Raw genomic sequence first — 20769 nt, 5'->3', positions numbered from 1 at the left:
GTGGCCTGATGGAGGCGAAAATGAGGGTGATGTTCTTGGTTTGAGGCCAAACAAAGAGACACAGATATTTATTTTTTTTACATATTTTCATTGTTTATAAATCCAGTTGTGGAAGTTGTTGCAATGAAAAAAAAAAAAATACAATACAGAATAACAAGCAGGGAAATCGATTTTACCCCCAAGTGTAGTAAATATGATTAAGTAATTTTTAAGAAGTTAACTAAATCAATTTTATTGAACTGTAATGTTTCTTTTTCATCTTTTTGCTTTTCTTACTGATCCTGTTTATTGAACATTGTGAGGCCCATGCCCTAATTCTTAGGAACTGATGTCAAATCCTGATATTTATTGCCGGAGGTTTAAATCACTGGAACATTTTCTGGTGCTGAAAACAGAAAATGAGAAATTGTACTATAATTAGTTTAGGACTAGTTTGACTTACTGAGTACACTCGTTTGCTAAATATAAAGATACAGCTTCGCAGAAAAACGAGAAAGGGAGGAACGTCTAACGAGCCACAAAAATAGCAAGTCTTTAGTTCATCTTTAGTTTTTAGTCTCTTAACTCACCTGACTCTGTCTGAGTCAAACGTCTTGCTGTATCTGTTCTAAAAGTCGCCATGAATCATTTGCTGCCATTAGTTGACCCACTATCCCATCTGCAGCACACACACACACACAGACCAGCGGACCCATGTGCAGATGAGCACAGGCCTGGCGGTGGAATGGTCGATACCACACAGGACCACAGATGGGTCCCTGCACAGTGGAGCCGGTGGCTGGCGCCGTGGCCTGGGCGCTGGCCAGATGGGCCACCCTGAGTGAGGCTCAGCCTGTCGGGGCCCAAACAGGCTGATCTTATTACCCCGGGCCAAGACTGGAGTCTGGTTCCACAAAACACACATGCATGCATCACCGGGGGGAATCGACATTATCATGCCTGACTGTCACAGGCTGGATGCACCCTGCTGTCCGTGTGCGCTCACCTGAATGGTCTGTCATATGTCTTCATTGCTGGAAAAATGGGATTCCATTTTGGTTTCCTGTGTTTTGATTACAAAAAACTGCATTCTGATCTCAGGAAATCCTGCGAACCTGCTTCATACAACACTGGATATTTATAGCTGAGTCTTTGAAGACTCATCCTGAGATCCTCTTTTGCTCTGCAACTTGCAATGACCCCTTATTTAATGTTGTTTTTGGATGTGTGTGCTGCTTCCCCGCTGTATGTTTTCTGTGAGGAACCTGACTCTAGTTGGCTGTTGACCATCACTGGCCAATATTCAATATTTCATAAACATCAAAATAATATATTTGGAAGCTCGTAGTCGAGTCTACTGTTATTTCCACCCTAAACATTTAAAATAATGTACACACTGGTTGGTACAGTCAGAATTTCAACCACTTTCTTTTTATTTGACTCTAAAGTAGCTTCTTAAATCAGCTTCTGGTTGTCTTGACATCCCCAAATATGGATATTTGCTGCTGAATGTGAGCCCGGGTGGTAGTGAGACCATACTCAGTATGCCCTGCAAAACCCTGGATGAATAAATGTTTAAAAAGTTGGGTTTTTTTCCACATTAAAGGTCTAACAGCAGGGCTACATTCCTGTCAATGTGGAGCTTCGGGGGCAACAAGAATGTGATCGTCCATATGGAGTCCTATCTGATTTCACCTAATGGCTGAACTCCATGTGCAGGTCATGTGTTGGTATTTTCTGTTGTCTGCATCATCTGTTGTGGTGTTTTTAGACATGCTAGCAGCGTAGTCCAAGGGATATCGATGTCCGGCTGAAATACATGAAGTATCTCGGCAACTATTTCATGGATTGCCATGAAGTTTTGTACAAACATTTGCAATTCCCAGATACTGACAGCAAATTGGATGGAAGGCCATGAAATGTTTGTAGAGATGTCCTTGGTGTTATCCTCAGAAACATACACGCTAAATGTTTTACATTTGTGGTTCTCGTGCCCGGTATCCCGGCATTGGCGCCACCATGACGTTTACATTTGTACAACACGGTTTCCAAAAAAGTCTGGACTCTGTGTAAAATGTAGATAAAAACGGAATGCAATGATTTGCAAATCATATAAACCCATATTTTAATTGGAAATAAACCAAAGACTATATGTATTGGAAATCCCTGCATTGGCTCAGGAACACTTCTGAAAACCATCAGAATTTGGAAATTATTTCTGTAAATCATGGACGCCGTGTTCTCCAGGCTAAAGAGGAGAGGGACCATCCAGCTTGTTATCAGAGCACAGTTCCAAAAAATGAATCATTATAACTTTTAGTGCCATTATCAGGTAAAAAAAAACAACAAGTCTGATATTTGATTTATGGCCAAAATAACTACAGAACAGATGATTTTCCCTTCATGCTCAGTGGTACTTTCAATAAAGAAATGCAATTACCGAAAATGGCGGCTTTCCTGTATGTCGTCTCGGTTGTGGAATGAAGAAAAAAAATCTTCTTTAGTGTGACAAAATAGTGTAAAATATGTTTTCATCTGCTCAACTAAGTGAGGCAGTGGTGACTTGGGTTGTAATTAGAGTGTATGAAAGCTTGACTGGGCCAATTTAGGATGAAAAATGTGAGCAGCTGTAATCAATGTTATACTTTGCACATGCCAAATCAGCTGTATTGTGTTGTCATTCACTCCAACTGTTAATTTTCCAGCTCCAAACGATGTTTTCTGCATTAATAATGATGGGCTTATATCTGTGCAGCGGAGCTTAATGTTGCATGCTGCCGAAAAGAAATGGATTTCCATTGCCCTAGTGTCATTCACGGCAATATAACCCATCCTGGTTTTTGTCCTCAAACTGACAGCACTGAAACGGGATGAATGAGAAGCCTCCCCCAAGGTCAAGGTCACGGTTTCGGGCTGATTTGGGCTCTGAGACCCTTCTCATTGTCGGAGAGCGTTTTCATTTGAAATTCACTCAAAATAAAGTCAGGTTTTGATTGGCAGCGCTGGCGCGGGGGCATGTGGGGGTTGAAATATTCACGGGGGCAGAGCAAGATGGATGGATGGATAGGTTTTCTTACTGCACATTGATTTCCACATTTGGGTGATTACGTTTATTATTTGGCCCCCCAGGCTACATTAGCATGTGATTATCCTGGGTATCCCACGGAGAGGAGAATATTTAACTTTTGAGAACAAAAGGAGAATCACCTGAGTCTCTTCTCTTGGATGCACGAGGAGAAACAACATGGAGGCGTTCGGCCTGGCTGCTTTGGCCCGGGACCGTGTTTAGCTCGGTGGTTCCTCTCAGTCTGCCTCCTTTCTCCGTGTCCCCCTTTTTCTTTCCATCCCCTAGCAAACATTTCTTCCCGACTCCTTTGTTTGCCAAGATCCGGGTTGCCATGGCTACCAACTGGCGCTTTACGAGCACCTCATCCCTCATCTAAATATTCCTAGTTATCTATGGTAATGAAATGCACACACCATTATCTGGCTTAATGAAACACACTCTATTGTCTATCATTAGAAGGAGGAGGCTTTATTTCTCAGCAGTCTTGTGTTGCCGTGGCTGCGATAACAACTACTGGAGGGTGTGAGGCTCTTCTGGAGCTCTGCTGTGTTGTGCAGCCTCGGACGATAAAGAAACAATGTCCAGTTGCTGTGAGCAGCTCACTGTATGTGCTACAGTGGCTGTTTTGATTGCAGTAATTGGCCTATCCGTGCTGTCTTCGCCTCGTAATGGACCCGGAGTGTTTTTTTGCTTCCAAACTAATGTGGCCTATTGAAAAAAAAAAAAAAAAAAAAAGACAGATTATGACAATAAAATCTTTTTGGCACGGCCGCAGCACAACAGGCTGCAGAAGAAGCAGAAATAGAACATCATTATCTAACAGTATCTGAATCCAAAATCTTTGCCTCTATTGTGTTTCTGTGTGTGTGTGTGTGTGTGTGTGTGAGTGTGAGAGGAAGAAAAAAGGCAGATCAGCACCAAACCATAGAGCACTACTTATCTCTGCTGTAGTTTTCCACGGTCTCTGAAATCCCTTTGAAATACCAGCAGCATCATAAAACAGATATACCGTAAAAATGTGCATCTGATATCGCTTGTTTCCCCCTCCTCAATGATAAAAAGTGTGTACTTTTTTTTTTTTTGTGAGAGCGCATCTGTGTGAGCGTGCCGGTGTCTATTTCCAATTCAGGCCGGGGTAATATCTGCAGATTGCGTGGTTAAGTCACTCTGCATTTCATGAGCCGGTCCTGTCACTAACAGTTATCTCCTCGCTGCTCTCCGTGGAGTTGTCTAGGTGAAATGATTCTCCGAAGCGCTGAATAATGCATGAAATTACGTAATGCAAATGGAGGCTTTATTTCCCCTGCCTCTCGCAGACACCGGGGCCCGAGAACAGCAGAAGAGAAACAGTGGGAGTCCCCAGAGTGAAGGAACTACACCGTGGAACGGAAAGGTCAACAATAAAATTGTTAAAAAAAAAAAAAAAAACACAAAAAAAAAAATAACCCCGAGGCTTCTCCTCACATGCGGCTTCATCAACCAGGAGTTGGTATGTTATTGCACGCCGCACGGCAGAATTGCAGAGCGGAGCGGGACCTCATTCACAGGGCTATCATGGGAGGCTTATTGTGTAGAGGCAGTGAAATATTCATTAAGCAACAGCCTGGCTGGTTTCCACGCTGCCTGCCTGTAAACAGAAACCCAATCAAATATAAATAATATCAGGCGAGGAGAGTGCTGCTGCATTTGATCAGATCAAGACATGTCACTTGTCTTATGTGCACCAAATTAAGGCTACACTAAACTGTTGTCAAGTTCCTGCTTCAACAAGTCGATGAGCCTCCCCCCCCCCCTCACTCCCATCTCCCCGCCCCCGTCCCTCCACCTTCTCTGTGTGTAGTGGGTAGACCTGAATGGCATTAATTGCCCCCTAAGATGACGGGCAGATGAAAGTGAGGTGGTGGTTTGCTATGGGACATGGGGGCCGCTCACAAAGAGAGGCTGAGGACGGCTGGCAGGTCTCACCGACTTCAAAAGCAGATAAAGGGCCTTTTTTACACAAAAGATTCTGGGGTTTTGGCGTTTTTTTTTTTTGCTTAATCTTCAGATTCTAGGGTTTATTCGTGCCAGCCTCCTCGCCTTTTGTCCACTTTGTGTCAGGTTTTAACGCCAGAGGATTAAATTGCTGTTGCGGAAATCATTGTTTGTGTTTTCTTCCGACCCGCTGCCTTCCCATTGTCCCGTGACATAATCGACCGCTCTCTAACAATGTAAAAGGTTCATCTCTCTCCTTTGGTGAGAAATGAACAGCGGATGGATCTGGTCACCTTGTTTGTCTGAGGAATCACTGGCACAATGTGTTGTTTTGTTTAGATAGAGTGCTCTTAACTCTTTAAGTAGCTTTGTAAAATAAAGAAAAACGAGGACGAGGAGGTCTTACTTAGAGAACAGAGAGCATAAAACACTAAGCTTCTATTGAAAAAACAAAACAAAAGTGAGGTTGTTTTTCTTTTCTCTGCAAACAAAAGAGGTCGAGAATTAGAGAGAGAACAGTCCAGAGGTAAATATCAGACACATGTCGGACCGGGAGATGGAGCTTTTACACACACACACACACACACACACACACACACACACACACACACACACACACACACACACACACAAGAAAACCTTGCAAATAAAAGACAACATGGTGATGCAGCTTCCTCTTGTTTGTTCTCCCTCAATCAGGTCCTGCAGAGCGTCCGCGTGGACCTTCACCTGCAGCCCAGATTCCTGTCATTCTCCACTGAAGGTATTGGTCTCCAGCCGTCACAGCCAGCCCTCCATCTGCCCATGAATAGGACCAGTCACATTTCTGATAGCATTTAATGAAAAATCCACCCGGGCTTTGGAGGGGAGAGGAGGGGGGAGGGGTTGGAGAGTGGAGAGTGTGTGTGTGTGTGTGTGTGTGTGTGTGTGTGTGTGTGTGTGTGTGTGTGTGTGTGTGTGTGTGTGTGTGTGTGTGTGTGTGTGTGTTGGAGAGGAGTGCTCAACAAAGAGTGCCTTTCACTGGAGTGGAAAGCCTAGATTGCTCCCTCTCGCTCCCCGCTCCCTCCTCGTTCTCTCATTTTGTATTTTTTTTTATTCAACATCAAAAATGTGCCAAATGACTGGGAAGGAACCCCCAGAGGTTTTGTGTGTGTGTGTGTGTGTGTGTGTGTGTGTGTGTGTGTGTGTGTGTGTGTGTGTGTGTGTAAAGTGTCACACAAAGGGACAGGTGTCTTGCAGTTTAAGGTGGCAGCAGTGACGAGGACACAAAGGTAAAGGCAAACAATCGGTGAGGCCTCATCGAGAAAGGTCGTTCTCTCAATTTGTTCTTCTTGAACTGAGCTGCATCACATCAGTTAATCATTAATCTAAGAAACATAAATTAAGAAAGTGTATTATTCTAAAAACGTTAAACTTTAAGGGACAAAGTTGGTGCAATCTTAATTTTTTCTAATGGACAAATCACGCAAAAAGATGTTTCCTGCCTTCTAAGCCCTGAAGTCCATTTGTTACTTGTTTATTTTAAAAAGAAAAGGTTAAATAATTTCCTCAAATAGAAGTAATTCTTTTAGAACAACAGCGTAGCTCTGGCACAGAGGAATAAGATATGTGAGGCTTTGCTGTCACTTTGTATGAGCAGTTCACAGTTGGTTTTGTTTTGTTTGTTTTTATGGGATTTGTTGACAATAATTTCAGCCTGGGAAGAACATAAAATACTGCTGAAAGATCTGTTTTAAAGTTTCAGTTTTAGACATAGACTGAATAAAATTGGACGTAGCTTCAGGGTCTGAAAAATGAGGCCGATGCAGAACTGCCTTAAGCTGCAATACCACAGAGTGCCACTAGAGGTCAGCTCCAAAAAGCCTCCGGCTCCATAGACTCCCATTCAACTTCTCTCATAGAATACGAAGTCAATACATTTTTTCCACTAGTTATCTCGGTGTAGTTACCTAAAGTCGCTCCTTCTTATGAGTTTTCTGGCGGTCCATCTGAAAATAATCCGTCATTAATTAGAAAATAAGCCTCAAAAAGCAGTCTTTTTTGGGGTTCGTCCGTTTGATTGACAGGCCTGTGGTGCAGTCAGGTTACAGCTATCGGTGGGCGAGACGTAGTATCGTCAGGTTTCCAATCAGATCAGTCAGATCCACCGCTCGCTACTCCTCCAGCTCGTCCAAATATGGTCACTTCCTGCTCCAAACCGCTCCGAACTAGCAAGATGGTGACGGACAAAATCTGAACTCGAGGCTTCATAATGCCCGTTCACAAACCAACAAGTGACGTCACTGCTGGTTGCCGCTTGGTCTGGACCGAGTTTCAATTCATCAAATAGTGGTGGAGACATTACAATCAAAGCCACAACCTCATAGTAGCACTGAAAGTCACCAGAAGCAGCAGAATACATCATGAATTAATGGATTCATTGTTTTCCAGTCAACTAATTGAGTCATACATGTATTGTTGCGTATAAACATTTCATCTACCACAGCCCTCCAAGTTTTCAGAGACAGCCGTAAACGTCGGGTGATGAAATCATCTGCACGTCCTCCTGCTGCAGGAAGCCGAGGTACAGATGGCCTCTTTCTGCTTGTTGTTCCTGAAAATCCTCCCTCTTATAATCTGTCCATTAATCACAATCATAAACAGCAGGTGATCAGTGGGCTCCAGTAACCGTGCAACAGTGACAGCTGGATAGAGTAAATGTTCAGAGGGGGCCGGAGAGGCGGAGCTGGGATGTTTACTTGTTTGTGGAGGGGAGGCTGCTGCAAATCTTTACTGGACACAATTACCAAAACTCTTGCGATTTGGTTACAAAGACCAAAAAGGCTTCAACTGGGGTGCAACGTTCCAGGCAGAGGCGGGTAAACAACCGTGTGAAGGGGGTAGATTTGTCCCTGCACAGGAGCCACAGAGGAGCCCGCGGTCCTCGTGCACGTCTGAATGATGATTAACTGTAATTACCTAAGCAGTACCTGGCCTGCATGCCAGGAGGCAGCTCAAGATTAATGGGGCTCTGCTGAAAACGGAACAAAAGCTCACATTTCCGAGGTAATGAATCGCTCTGGTACGAAGGCGTCTTCACATGGTGCGCCCGCGCCCCCGGGGAGGTTCATTACAACGGGAGCAATAGATGGATCCTCTGCAGCATTTTCAAACAGGCGAAGGGAGGAAGTCTTAAATCGTCCCAGACATCCTGGTTGCTGCGCAAGCTCCACAACCAGAAGAGAGATAAACAGTCTCCTCACTGCTTCTTAAACGGGAGGTAAACATTACACAGCAAACCACCTCGTTTGCCTCGTCTCACTTCTACAAGGTGTTGCAGCAGTAAATCTCAGCGGGGTGCAAACTGCTGAGGATGAACGCAACTTGATTGATGCCTTAGAGGAGAGACCGTCAGGGAATTACCAATTCATAAACACCAATCTTTGTTCATAAAAGACTTAAACCGAGCTGACACGCCTCTCAGCATTATCTGTATTTAAGGAAGCAGGTTTCATTTGTACAGGATGCAGTTTCGTGAAAGCCTGGAGGGCAAACTTTTATTAGAAGTGTCTCCCGTTATAAATCACCGTCCGAGGAATAACCCACACATTAATGGTGGCTTTATGTTGCTCTGTGTTGAACAGGATAATCTGTGGTTTTTCTTCAGAAAAATGAATGGCACAAAACGGAAGATGTCTGAAAGAGCTCCGTGTGAGATTCAGCTCTGAGTTTTGCAGGATTGAGAGCCGGTGATGTATTGAAGTAGGCATCAATTATTGGAAGTCAAACTCCTTGAGGCAACAATGAGAGGATTTACAGGCCGTGACATTTTTCATGCCCTTGAACATGTTACCTCCAGATATGTAGGTCGATAGCAGGGTGAAATACAGCCAGACTGGAGGTTTAAATGATTACACACAAGCCACATATTTCTCCCCCCATTAAGTCGTGTAAATACTTGAAGGAAAATGCAAGTCGAGGCATGCCCGGCTTTACATCAGGCTGTGAGCGGCGGTGCCTCGAAAACCCAAAGGCCTTCTTTGTTTACAAGCCTCTAATCATGTTAATGACACTTTGCTGCCTCCTTTGCGGCCATTTCTCAATCGATCACATTGACAAAGATCAAAATAAAGTGACAACGCTTAGAATTTGTGCCCTCGCACGTCCGAAGGAGATGAAAGAGATGTGAGATTCAACCTTTAAACTGCCATTTATCAGGAGAGACAACAAAGAGAGACAGTGCCATTATCCTCCCTGTCAGGCTGCAGTCTCAGTGAGAACATAAACGTACAGAAAAAACCTGCACACTTGAATAATTTATTTAGACAAACGAAACAGAAATGTACATTATGGATGCATTTTTATTGAACAAATATATAATCTCTACATTACTGCTGACAGTTGTTTAAAGGATGTTGTGTTTTAGATTTGTTAAATGATTTTAAAGGAAAACTCTGCCGATGTTTTATATTTTTCATATTTTGTATTGCCAACAAACCCCATGAAATGACCAAAAAACAACAAGTATTGTCTTGTGTCTTTGTGCCATAGAGCTCCATTGTTGTCTGAGCACTATTTAGATGGTGTTGTCCTCATACTTGCTGCTGCTGTATGTTTACTTCTTTTTCACAAGCTGCTCCAGGAAATTCCTGTGTTTTACATAAAATTATAATATACCTAGAAATACCGCCAAACACTAAAGTTGTAGTTTACATGCATATCTGTCCAACTCCGTATAGATATTGAACTCAGTGTGACCTTGACCTTTGACCTCCAAAATCTAGTCAGTTCATTGTTGAGCCAAAGTGAACATTTGTGTTAAATTTGAACAAATTCCCTCAAGTTGTTTTTTGAAAATTTGCGTTCACTGGCATGGGTTAACATGAGGTGACAGTGACCTTAACCTTTGACCTTTAAACACCAAAATCTTATCAGGTCATCAGTGGCACGGAGTGAATGTTTTTGCCAACTTTGAACCAATTCCCTCTAGGCGTTCTTGATATATTGCATTCACAAGAACGGGATGGACGGACAACACAAAAACATAATGCCTAGAAATGTAGATATCTAATCGGAAATGATGGTCTTTTAAATATGGCTGGTGATGAAGTAAATCAATGCTAAAAGGTTGTGAATTAGCATAAAAATAAAGGTTTAAATACTGATATTGTCCTTTGAATGATCCATCAAATTATCTCGTTGTTAAAACGTATTCATTTTTACATGAATTAGTAGAATTAGTATGAACGAGCGAGGACTTTTCAGTGGGTTTTTCTTTCTGTAGGTGTTGAACAGCAGATAATCAGCCAGGAGTTTGTCAAGGGGAGACAAAAGACTTTTCTCCTGCTCATTTCTCGGCAATAAATACTCCACACGCAGGAATGACGGTGTAGACAAAAGACTAGACGTTAATTTATCTTCTCTATATGACCCTGATGCAAATGAGGAAAATGAAAGCAAGCAATCAATTCCCTAATTGGGTTTGCGCTATTTTAACTTGTTAAGGGGGCCTCTGTCTAGATTAAAGGAAAGGTCAATTTCTCATTGTGACAGTTACTGTATTCATTTCACAGTGCAACAAAGGAATCCGCCAAAGGATTGGAAAGAGACTGCAGTGAACCGATGCCTCACTACGGAGGGAGTCGACCATCCCGACGTCTCGTTGATCTCAGGTATCACACTCAGTACACTGTCACACAGTAGTTGAATTAAAGCATTTTATGTGTCACTTAAGTTATCGCTAATTTTTGCATTTTTATATAAGATTTATTCATAGTTTTTCTACCACCAACAAAGCTTTTATATTCACAAATTAAAAGTTTTCTTCTATCTTTTCAAATTTCAGAATATCACTAATGAAGGAGGGGCACAGGTGCCGCTTTAAAACCCCCCAAAACATGTCTGACTCTTGGCAAGTATAAACAAGTCCTACACCTCCCAAAAAGTATTTCCCCTTAAAAGTAAACTGCTACTGCAGTACGTACTAAAAGTAAAAAGAAGAAGTAAGAACGCAGCCCATATTTGGACGAGCTGGGGAGGAGCGAGGGGTCGCTCTGACTCGATCTGATTGGAAAGCCGAGGACACTATGCCCTGCCCTCTGACTGCACCACAGTCCTGTCAATCAAACAGACACACCCCCAGAAACATGTTTGTTTTTTTTTAGACCCTAATCTCTAATTAATGATGGGATTATTTTCAATGGAACTCCGGAAAACGAATAAGGAGCGACTTCAGCTAACAACACTGGATTTTTTTTTTTACAGCCAACCTCTACTGGCCCTCGGTGGTATTGCAGTTTGAGGCACTTCCTCATGGCCTCACTTTTCAGACTGAGAATCTATGTCCATTTTTATTTACAGTCTAAGGTATAAAAAAAAAAAAAAACCTGATTTTAATTAAAATGTTGATCAAACCTGATTGGTTTAAAGTTGAATTTCTGTGCAACAGTGACAGCAGCACAGACAAAAAGGAAAAACTTCTTCTGTGAATTAACTTGTGCATCATGCAGGACCAACACCACTGGTAATAAGACGCTGACTGCGAAAATACAGTTTGTTGCCAGTGGCTTCAAACTGCAACAATTTGTTGTAAATAATTCATGGTGGAGGACAAAAAAGACTCAGACTTTGGCATGCTGCTCCAAAAAAACCACACACTCATAATGTTTGTAGTATCATTCCTTTAAAGAGGACAAGCAAACAGCAGGGAGGGGACGAGGTTCGAGCCGAGGCCTGCAGAGCTGCAGCCGAGGCAAATCAAGACTGTTGATATACGGCATGATTCAGCGACTCCCTCATGTCACATCAATAGTTTATTTAGCAGCCGAGAGAGAAAAACACAGAATTAGAATAAAAATTTGATTATGTATCCGTGCGCTAAAGCAATACACTCAATTACTGCAACTCCTTCGACGGAGGAGGATTTTTGCTGCATAGCCATATATCAAAAAGCAAAGAGTGGGAGAGCGACATGTCGTGGCTGCTGCTTCACTTCTGTTACTATGTTCCCTGTTTTTCTTGTTGGGAGGGAGAGAAATCTGTTAAAAGCTCCACAGACCACGCAGTCCTTTTACAAGATGCACCTAATCTTCCTGCTGTTTGCTTTCGTTAAGTCAGGGGATTGGCTTTGTCCGGGCCTCAGAGTGGCAGGACGCTGATTCCAGCCGGTTTGTGAAAACCTAACCTCTTATCAGCCTTTATCTGCATTAGAACAGGTTTGTTGCGCGGACGAATAAGATTAAATATAGACCCCTTTATGCGAGTTGTTAATGTATCAACCGCATGTCAAAGTGCTGCCTGGGGGTTCAAGCAGAGTTCATGTTATTAGTATTACAGAACTTTCATGCTCTCAGATCTCACACAGATCAGAGGGGCTTTGTGAGGTATGCCACCATCAGCCAATTAATGCCCACGAGTGCAGCTGCTCCGCCTGGAAGGTCGAGACTAAACACTTCTCACAGCCAACTTTTTTTTTTTTTTTTTTTTTTGCCAACCTCATTTTTTTAGGTAATTATTCAGCTCTTTAGGAAGGTTTTGTAATTCACACCCGAAACATTGTGTAACAGGAGTCACAAAAGTGACCTTGAACTGCTTGAGTCAAATAACAAACATGCCGGACCCCGGAGAGGGAGAGGGATCGGTGCAAATCCCACACACATTAACGGGGAGGAGAGGCGGCCTGGGAGACTGGAGAGAGGCTTTTCAGGCTTAGAGGAACCTCTCGTTATATAACATCTCAAGGACAATGGTTAGTTTGCAGGCATTTAACTGGCACTCTACAAGTTAACTCTGGTCAAAGACGAGTTTGGAGGGACACACAGCTGGTGACTTTTTGGTGTCATGGCTTCCTCTGAACTCGGCGATCTCCCAAATCTACATGCTGACGCTTGAATTACGGCGCCAAGAAATCATGCTTTGACTTTTATTATTCTTTGTAGTGAGTAATATTCAGGCCCCTCTATACTCTTTATTGCTGTGTACTTGTGTACCAACACCACAGACTGTATGTAAAAGTGTTCGTAGCTTCCCGGTCTGAAAAATTAGGTCGATGCTGAAGTACTAATACCAGATACCACCGAGTGCCACGAGAGGTCAACTTCCCTCATAAAATTCTCAGTCAATAAAATTTCTCCACCAGTTATCTCTGTGTTGTTAGCTAACATCACTCCTTCTTATTAGTTTTCTGGCGCTCCATCTGAATTTGGTCAATAATTCGAAAATAAGCTTCAAAAAGCTGTATTTTCCGGTGTTCGTCTGTTTGATTGACAGGCCTGTAACCTGACTGCACCAGTCAGATTACTGGTGCAGTCAGGTTACAGGCCTGTCAGTGTGTCATCTGGAACACAGCATGTGTCTAAAACACTTGAGTTGAGGCTTTAAGTCACAGCCACAAACAACACTGAAACAGATTCCCCAGCTGGCTGGACATTACAACACTTTAATGTTCATAATAAAACCAAACCTTTGCAAAACAAACCCCAATGCGCCCCCTGCAGGATGATTGAAGCAAGACCGATTCAAAATCAAAACATGGCACTTTAAATGTGAAACACCCACTGCTGTATCACAGCCTTTAAAAATGAAAACAGATAGTTTGCAGCCCTAAATTTGAGGGATAAATAAAACACTGCCCCCCAGTGGTGGATTTTACATCCAACAGCATAATCTGTTAAAACTACTTTTAAAGTAAAAATATTCAAACGAACGCAATCGCAAATAATCCCTGACAAAATACTACTGCTACGGAATGATCAAAGCTCAACGCCTGTTTTGAATGCAGCTTTAAAGGCACATCATATATTATTACTCTCTAATACAGCAGTGAAAAGTAGTTTGGTGTCTCCTTTGTATTCAAACAGCAGCAGTACACAAAATGTAAAATCAAAACACACCTTTTCTCTTTTTTTTTTTTTTTTTGGTGATAAATCTTCACAACAACCAAAACCCCCCCAAAAAAGCAGATTGCGTGAGGGTCACTGTCAAATCTCAGAGGAGACGCCGCATGCTCGTCGGTTTGATTTTCATTTCTGATTCCCCGCGTGCCACACACATCCCAGTCGACTGGTGAACTTGTCCCTGTCGATGTTCTTGTGCTCCGGGACGTGTTTGAAGGTGCAGTCCTGCCTCGTGCAGCCCGACGTCCTCCAGAAGAAACACTCCTTCTTGTGTGTACTACATCAGGAAAAACAAAAGAGTGAATTCCAGGGGTGTATGTCCACGTTTAAGGCGGATAAAGCTTTAAAGGAAACATTGGATTTGCCTTTTTTCTTTGTTAAAATCAAGAACAGGCCTTGTGAGTGTTAAATGAACCTGCAAAAACATCCTTAAAGTTGTAAAACAATAAAATATAAATGACAATATGACAACGACCATCTTTTTTTTTTGTTTTTAAATAGTTTTAATCGGTCAAAACTAACCCTTAAATTAAACAGCATGTTCTTACCCAGGAAGTAGATAGGGGTCAGTGGCAGCCGATTTGGACGCACCGAGTCCGGTGTGGATTTTATAGGGATAACGCACCGTCAGAGGAGCTCCCTCTACCACCATCCCCTGGAGAACAAACAAACATCACATCAGTTCATTATCGTCAATAGATGCACCAGATGTTGTAAAACTCTGCATCAGACCTGAAAATCTCCGTCATCTTTTAGCTACTTATTTTCTGTCCTGTTCCTTTTCATTACAGATAAATTGGACCATTATTTCTTTGAATAGTCGATCCATCATTTGGCTGAGAAAATGTCAGAACATTTTAGAAAATGGCCATTAGTTTCCCAAAATATGAGGTGATATCAGCTTCAGTAGCATGTGATCAAAATAAAATGTCTCTAACTTCCTGCTCTACTCTGATAACTCTACAACCTGCAAACACTTCAATACAAACAAGCTCAATTATTTTCTGCTTTACTTTTTAACTTTGCACTTATTGCAGGGATGTTTTAAATTCAATTTAGTAGTGCATTTGTTTGTTTTCTACATTGTGTTTAAGTTCATGACCTTTATTTTGTGGTTGCAACTCGATATTAACATAAACACGCCTTTTATTGAGTTCCTTCCACTTCCTAAAAGCAGATTATTTCACAACAGGATGACATTGTAATAAGCGGCGTGACGAAGGTTACTTGCGCTGCTCGAACAGTCGTGTGTTTGCTCGAGTTCGGCCCATCCGCTAAATAGCTGAACACGCATTATATAAACATCCCTGAAAGTAAGCAGATTCTTACATTAATGCACTGGATGGCTTTTTCACAGTCTTCTTTTCTTGTGTAGTTGACGAAGGCACATTGATGCTCCAGCAGCATCTTGATGCTGTAGACCGTCCCGACTCTGACACCAAGAGGGGAGAAAATATTAGTACATGAGCCGAGGCTGTATATTATATGTCGATAGGGACGCTTCCATCTGACTGAAAATTACTGGCAACTATTTTGATAATTCGTTTCAGCAAAGACGCCCAAAAAAAATCTGCAGTTTCCAGCTTCTCAAGTGTGACATTTGGAGGCTTTTATTTGTCATACATGAAAACAAACTGAATATCTTTAAATTTGGAAATTATTTCTCAGACAAAACGAGACATCTGAAGACATTGGAAATGACAACAGACATTTTCTTTCTGACCATTTTTCTGACAAAGCAAACAACCAATTAAATCAGTGGTGAAAATAAAACTTTAGATGAGAAGGAGCCACGATTGTGAGACTACCTGCTGAAGAGCTCATGGATTTTTACATAAGTCATCGCGGGGGCCAACGATCCGATCCAAACGGGGAAAAGTTGCCTTTAAATTAAACAGCAGAAATAAAAATGAACAACTTACATTTAAAATTCTGTTGCATTCTGGGTACAAGTAGACAAATGACCTTTTTAAAACTCTAAAAACAAAACTCACCCCGCCTCCTTTTAACACTAACAACACATAAAAACATATAAACCGTGTATTTTAAGTGACATATGAATGGAATTGATTAGACTTGACTTTGTTTGCATGTCTACTCTGTTTCTGCAGAACATTCTGATGGTACGGTGAAGTTGACCTTTGACCTTGTAGGATATAAAATGCCATCGCAGAAATTTGTGCAAAGTTTTGTCATAATTAGCGCTTGAATTATTGAGTTGTAGCCACAAATGTGATGTCTCAGTGACCTTTGACCTCTAAATGCTAATCATCGTTGACCTCGCGGGTGAACATGAATGAGAGCTTACGGTTTGACGGCGTTCCTGTAGCGAGGCGTCGGCGACTGCGATTTGGATCTGCTTTGGCCCGAAGCGTCGGCCTCTTTGATCTGCCGTGTTCGAGAGCGGCTCGACTGCAGGACGATCCATCCTCCCTCGTCGTCGTCGTCGTAGTCTTCATCATTTTCCTGCAGCAGCGGTTGGTCGGCGTTGTCCCAGCTGGCGCCGGCATCTGAAGACAGTGAAGCTGTTCAAACACCCGGGAGCAAACCGTCATCTTCACAACTTTGGAGAGTCACTTTGGGACTTTTACCTCGAGGACTCGGGTCGGCGTCGCCAGCGAACAAAGCTTCCACTGCTTCCTCTAACGTGGCGTGAGTTTTCAAAGCCTCCGAGCTCTGTGGCCACGAGAAGCCCATTTCCTGAAATGAAGGTGCAAAGGCGAGCTCTGAAAGCGGCATTACGGTGAGGAGCTTCTACTGCTTCTCCTCAGCTGCTCTGGTGACTGACGGTCTTTTTGCATTTCCTTTTTTTTTTTTAGTTTTGCCTTGTAAACGGCTGAATAGCAGCTTTCTCCTACCATGAGGTGCAACGTCTGCGCTCGTTTCAGCTCCTGTGCCGCTTCGGCGCTCGTACTGTCCAGCTTCAGCACCTCCTTATAGATCAGGGAGGCTTCGTAGTATCTCTGGACGGGAAGTAAAAGAGGAACCAGGAAGTCAGGTTTTAAAGTCTGAGACCAAGTGGGAAAATGAAAAACTAATTCAAAGAATTTAAAGCGGCTGAGTTTAGGCAGTAAATGGAGGAGCAGGGATTCACCTTGAGGCCGCAGAGAGCTTTGCCTTTCCTAAATAAACCTTTGATCCAGTTTGGTTCCAGGGAGAGAGCGAGGTCGGCATCCCGCAGAGCGTTTTCATACTGCTGCAGTCGTTCATAACAGAGAGACCGATTTCCAAACAACCTGAAACGCAGATTAAACTCAATTTAATGGCACTAACAGTAACTGCTGCTGCTGTTTTGTTTTGTAATGAAGTCCATCTTCTTACTTTAGTTCCTTCGGGTTGTATTTAATGGCGTCTGTAAAACACGTCACCGCCATCTCAAACTGACCAGCGGCAGCTAAACGATTTCCCGTAGCTGGAAAAAAAAACAAAAGACGAGGGACAGTTGAGCCTGTTTCAGTCAAATTAAATTATTAATGGGAAATATATTAATGGAAAATTGAACTCACCGGCGAGCTCTATGCTTCTATTTGCAAATTCCTCTGCAGCGGGATCCTTTGTTTTCTGTTCAAATTTGAGTTTTAATTAGTGAGTGAAGCACAAGGAGAAATACAGGAAACAGAACATTTACATAAAGGTTTCTGTCAAACACCAAACTTGGATTATTTTAAGAATCAAACAGATTATTTTGGATTTGATTATAACTAAAACGTAAGATTTCTGTTGATAAAATGAGGTTTTTGTGTTTTTCTAAGTTAATGTTATCACCTGCTGTGACTCTTTTTCTTTACTAGTTTCCTTTCTGTCTTCCTTTTTCTTTGGGACTTCGGGCTCCTCCTCTTCTTCCTCCTCATCTTCCTCCTCCTCCTTTTCCTCCTCCTCCTCTGGCTGCTGAACTTCACGTGATTTACTTTTCTCTCTTCTTTCTTTTGCAGGCTGCTTTTTACCCGTCGCCTCGGGCAACGGTTCGGCTGAAGCAGCGTACAAATTACTTAAATCAAAATCCTGTGGTGGAGAAAACAAGAGGCTTGTTTCAGGATAATTACCTGCAAGTTGAGGCTGTAAAAAGATGTTGGCATTCATAAAATTACGATGAAATATAGACACTGTTACGTCTATACACGACTTAACACAGATTTGTTTATGAATCATTCTTAGCCTGATTTATGAGTCTGATTTTTAACATTTGACTCCTAAGAAAATGGAAAAGATTGATTATTTTTGTATTTATTAAAGATAAAGTCTTCTAAAATCCCCGCTGTAAATATTTCAACACAAAGAAACAAGAATTTTTAACCTGTCAAAAGTTTCTGTATACAGATTAGCACAGAATCAACTGTCAACAATCAAAATCCCCACAAACCTTTTCCTCTTTCTTATTCATCTCCACGACTTTGTTTTCTTTAGTATCTCTGCTGCGTTCGTCACATCCGGCTGCCTCAGCTGCATTTTGAGATTCACCAGATTTATTTGCGTCTGCTTTACTATTAATCACAATGTTTTCTTCCTGTTTTTCGGAGGAGTCTGACGTGCCTCGTTCTTTCTCCTGAAATAATAAAGAAGGCGTTACAAGTGATGAGCATCGATTTTATCTCCAAACTGTAACAAATTGCACGTAAACGAAAATTCACAGAATGAAATTAGACTTGCAGGTAAAATGTCTTTAACTGCGTTCTCCTTCTCTAATCGCTTCTTCTCTTTTTTACGCTGCAACAAACCAAAAACAAAAAATATTGTTATAAGCACACTGTCCAAATATAAAAGCACACGCATCATTTTAAGAAGTTGACATAATTCTGACCATTTTTTTACGCTTGTTCTTCTTAGTTTTCTCTTTACGTCGTTCCTTTTCTATCAAGTCTTTTCCAATTTTATCAGCTTCCTGGAATATAAAAAAACAACATTCATTCACAATCTGAGAACGTACACGCGGTGATTTCCTTCATGTAAAATGTCTTAAATGTTTTTTAAGTATTAACTTAAAATTTACTCTCCACAAAGTACCCGAGTGACTCAGAAAGGATCAATAATGCAGTGAACTCATTTGTTTAATTTCCAGACAAGTGAAACTCAAGTGTTACCTCATCAGTGAGCTGTTTTATTTGTGGGTGTGGTTCTAAAGGTCTCTTTGCTGCACTGTATGGATAACAATCATCATCATCATCATCATCATAGTCATCATCATCATCATAATCGTCGTCGTCATCTGAATAAACGAGGTGGTCCCCTAAGGCGCTTAAAAAATGTAAATCTGCAAAGATATGAGAACAAACAGAGACGGTGAGATTCACCGGTTTATAGCTGCTGCAGATAAAACAACAAAAAAGGATTAAGAAGATGATTCGGGAACTGAACAAGAAGGCGGGAAATTCGCATCAACTTTGAAATGTTCTGCAACGTACCCATAAAGCTCGGCCTTAACATGTCCAGGAAAGAGCGTCCATTTATGTAATCTACCATTGACTCCTGCAGAGGAGCAGAGAATCAGAGGCATCCATCAGTTATGGACAATCCTCAGGGAATTATACAGCAGCTAGTTCGAGAGTTTATTATTTGTTTTTAATCAAAACTTCACTAATTTCTTCTTCACAGATGGTTTGATTACTCTGTAATAATAAAGTGAAAACTCTCGACAGCTCCATTTATAGAAGAGGAGTGTGAGGCGTTTAGAAAGTTACGTTAAGTGACCTTTGAGTTGGCGTTAAGCAGTTTACCAGTATAAAAGTGTTGATAAGGTAATGCTGAGACCTTATGAGACTGATATAGACTCTCATAATGTAAATTAACTGTTGACTAGTGACATTTGTGAGGCTGCAACTGCCAACTATTTTCATTATTGATTAGTCTGTTGATTATTTTCATAATCTGTTTGTTTTATAAAATGGTAAACAAACTTTGACCAATGTTCTTCTTTCTTTCTTTTTTTTCTATCTCCTGTTGACACAAATGACCTGCATTCATATCTGGGCTCACGTCACTATAATCAAGTTTTTGTATGTCGTGAAATGTACTTTAAAACCTGCATCACAGCACATGTTGTGACCTTTAATCTGACTGTTTTATTGTAGCATTAGCGTTATAACTGTTGTCACGACCTGCTGAGCCTCAGCAGTAAAACACTGTTGAATCATACTCACACGTGAGCGCATCAGTCTCGAGTTTTCGCGGATTCTTGACACCGGAGCGCCACCTGTCCGAGGTACACAAACGATGACGTCAACTCACAGAAACCTAGAATGACTTTCTTTTGTCGCAGCATGACGTAGCAAACTGGTTAAACTACCGAGGTCAAGTTCTCAGTAAATGAAACTCACCGAAGGTTTCATTTTAACACACCACAGTCACTGCTTTTGTCTCACCTTTAACGACGTCTCTGTTTGACGACATGGTGTCCACTTTCTTTGTTCTGTCTTTTACATGCGACTTTCCTTTAGGCAAATTCAAGAATGCTGTGAGGCGTCTATTTTGCTTCCTTTCCGCGTTTTGGATCGTGTTGACTGTGGAGCGTCTTCTTCCGATTCCTCCTCCTCTTTCTTCTTCTCTGGTGTTTCGGTTAGTGTTGCATTTACTGCCATCTTCCGGGGTTGGTTCATCTAATCAGTCCCGAAACCTGTCAAAACCATGTCCTTTTGTTTGTCAAATAAATCTGCAGCTCATCATGTTGTAATCTGGTTATTACACTTTTCTATTGCCTCCTGTATTTTTCCACCCCTACTTTTATTTTTATTGCATGTAAATGTATTCATTGGATCTATTATCTATCTATTTATACATGTTATGTCTGTTTTACTCCTTGGTATATTCCTTTTAAGGTATTTTATTATTTTATTTAGCTTTTAAAAAAAAGTTTTTGTGTGAAACAGGGCAAAAGCAAACAAC

At 41.7% G+C, this 20769-nt stretch overlaps 1 protein-coding gene and 1 long non-coding RNA gene across 2 annotated transcripts; one reads left to right on the top strand and one right to left on the bottom strand.

The window, feature by feature from the left end:
* Nucleotides 1–5719: 5719 nt before the first annotated feature.
* On the top strand, nucleotides 5720–10947 carry LOC138204931 (uncharacterized). Its single transcript, XR_011178837.1, has 3 exons — nucleotides 5720–5783; nucleotides 10573–10671; nucleotides 10845–10947. It is a non-coding gene; the product is annotated as an uncharacterized lncRNA (long non-coding RNA).
* A 2460-nt stretch (nucleotides 10948–13407) lies between these two features.
* Nucleotides 13408–20441, bottom strand: LOC138205095 (stress-induced-phosphoprotein 1). Its single transcript, XM_069160762.1, has 18 exons — nucleotides 20250–20441; nucleotides 20028–20080; nucleotides 19293–19356; nucleotides 18972–19141; nucleotides 18692–18772; nucleotides 18541–18597; nucleotides 18254–18436; nucleotides 17659–17895; nucleotides 17400–17454; nucleotides 17215–17305; nucleotides 16988–17129; nucleotides 16752–16856; nucleotides 16485–16593; nucleotides 16202–16403; nucleotides 15702–15776; nucleotides 15223–15325; nucleotides 14442–14548; nucleotides 13408–14170 (listed from the first exon to the last, which is right to left on the bottom strand). The coding sequence occupies exons 1-18, from the start codon at nucleotides 20275–20277 to the stop codon at nucleotides 14020–14022; spliced, it is 2013 nt and encodes a 670-aa protein (XP_069016863.1). The 5' UTR covers nucleotides 20278–20441; the 3' UTR covers nucleotides 13408–14019.
* Nucleotides 20442–20769: the final 328 nt, after the last annotated feature.

The sequence above is a fragment of the Embiotoca jacksoni genome, unplaced genomic scaffold (genome assembly GCF_022577435.1).
Source record: "Embiotoca jacksoni isolate LCO1_2020_lvr unplaced genomic scaffold, fEmbJac1.0.p SCAF_27, whole genome shotgun sequence".
NCBI classification, from domain to species: domain Eukaryota; kingdom Metazoa; phylum Chordata; class Actinopteri; family Embiotocidae; genus Embiotoca; species Embiotoca jacksoni.
The sequence above is the reverse complement of the archived record's forward strand: the minus strand, read 5'-3'. Positions and strand labels throughout refer to the sequence as shown.

Bases quoted from the DNA above. Each gene is read 5' to 3' on its own strand.
- LOC138205095 (XM_069160762.1), bottom strand. From the start codon at position 20,277: ATGTCGTCAAACAGAGACGTCGTTAAAG. The intron at 16,594-16,751 runs GTAGGAGAAAGC...CCTTCATTTCAG, and splicing joins CGCAGACGTTGCACCTCATG to GAAATGGGCTTCTCGTGGCC. The intron at 15,326-15,701 runs GTAGTCTCACAA...TCTTGGTGTCAG, and splicing joins ATCCATGAGCTCTTCAGCAG to AGTCGGGACGGTCTACAGCA.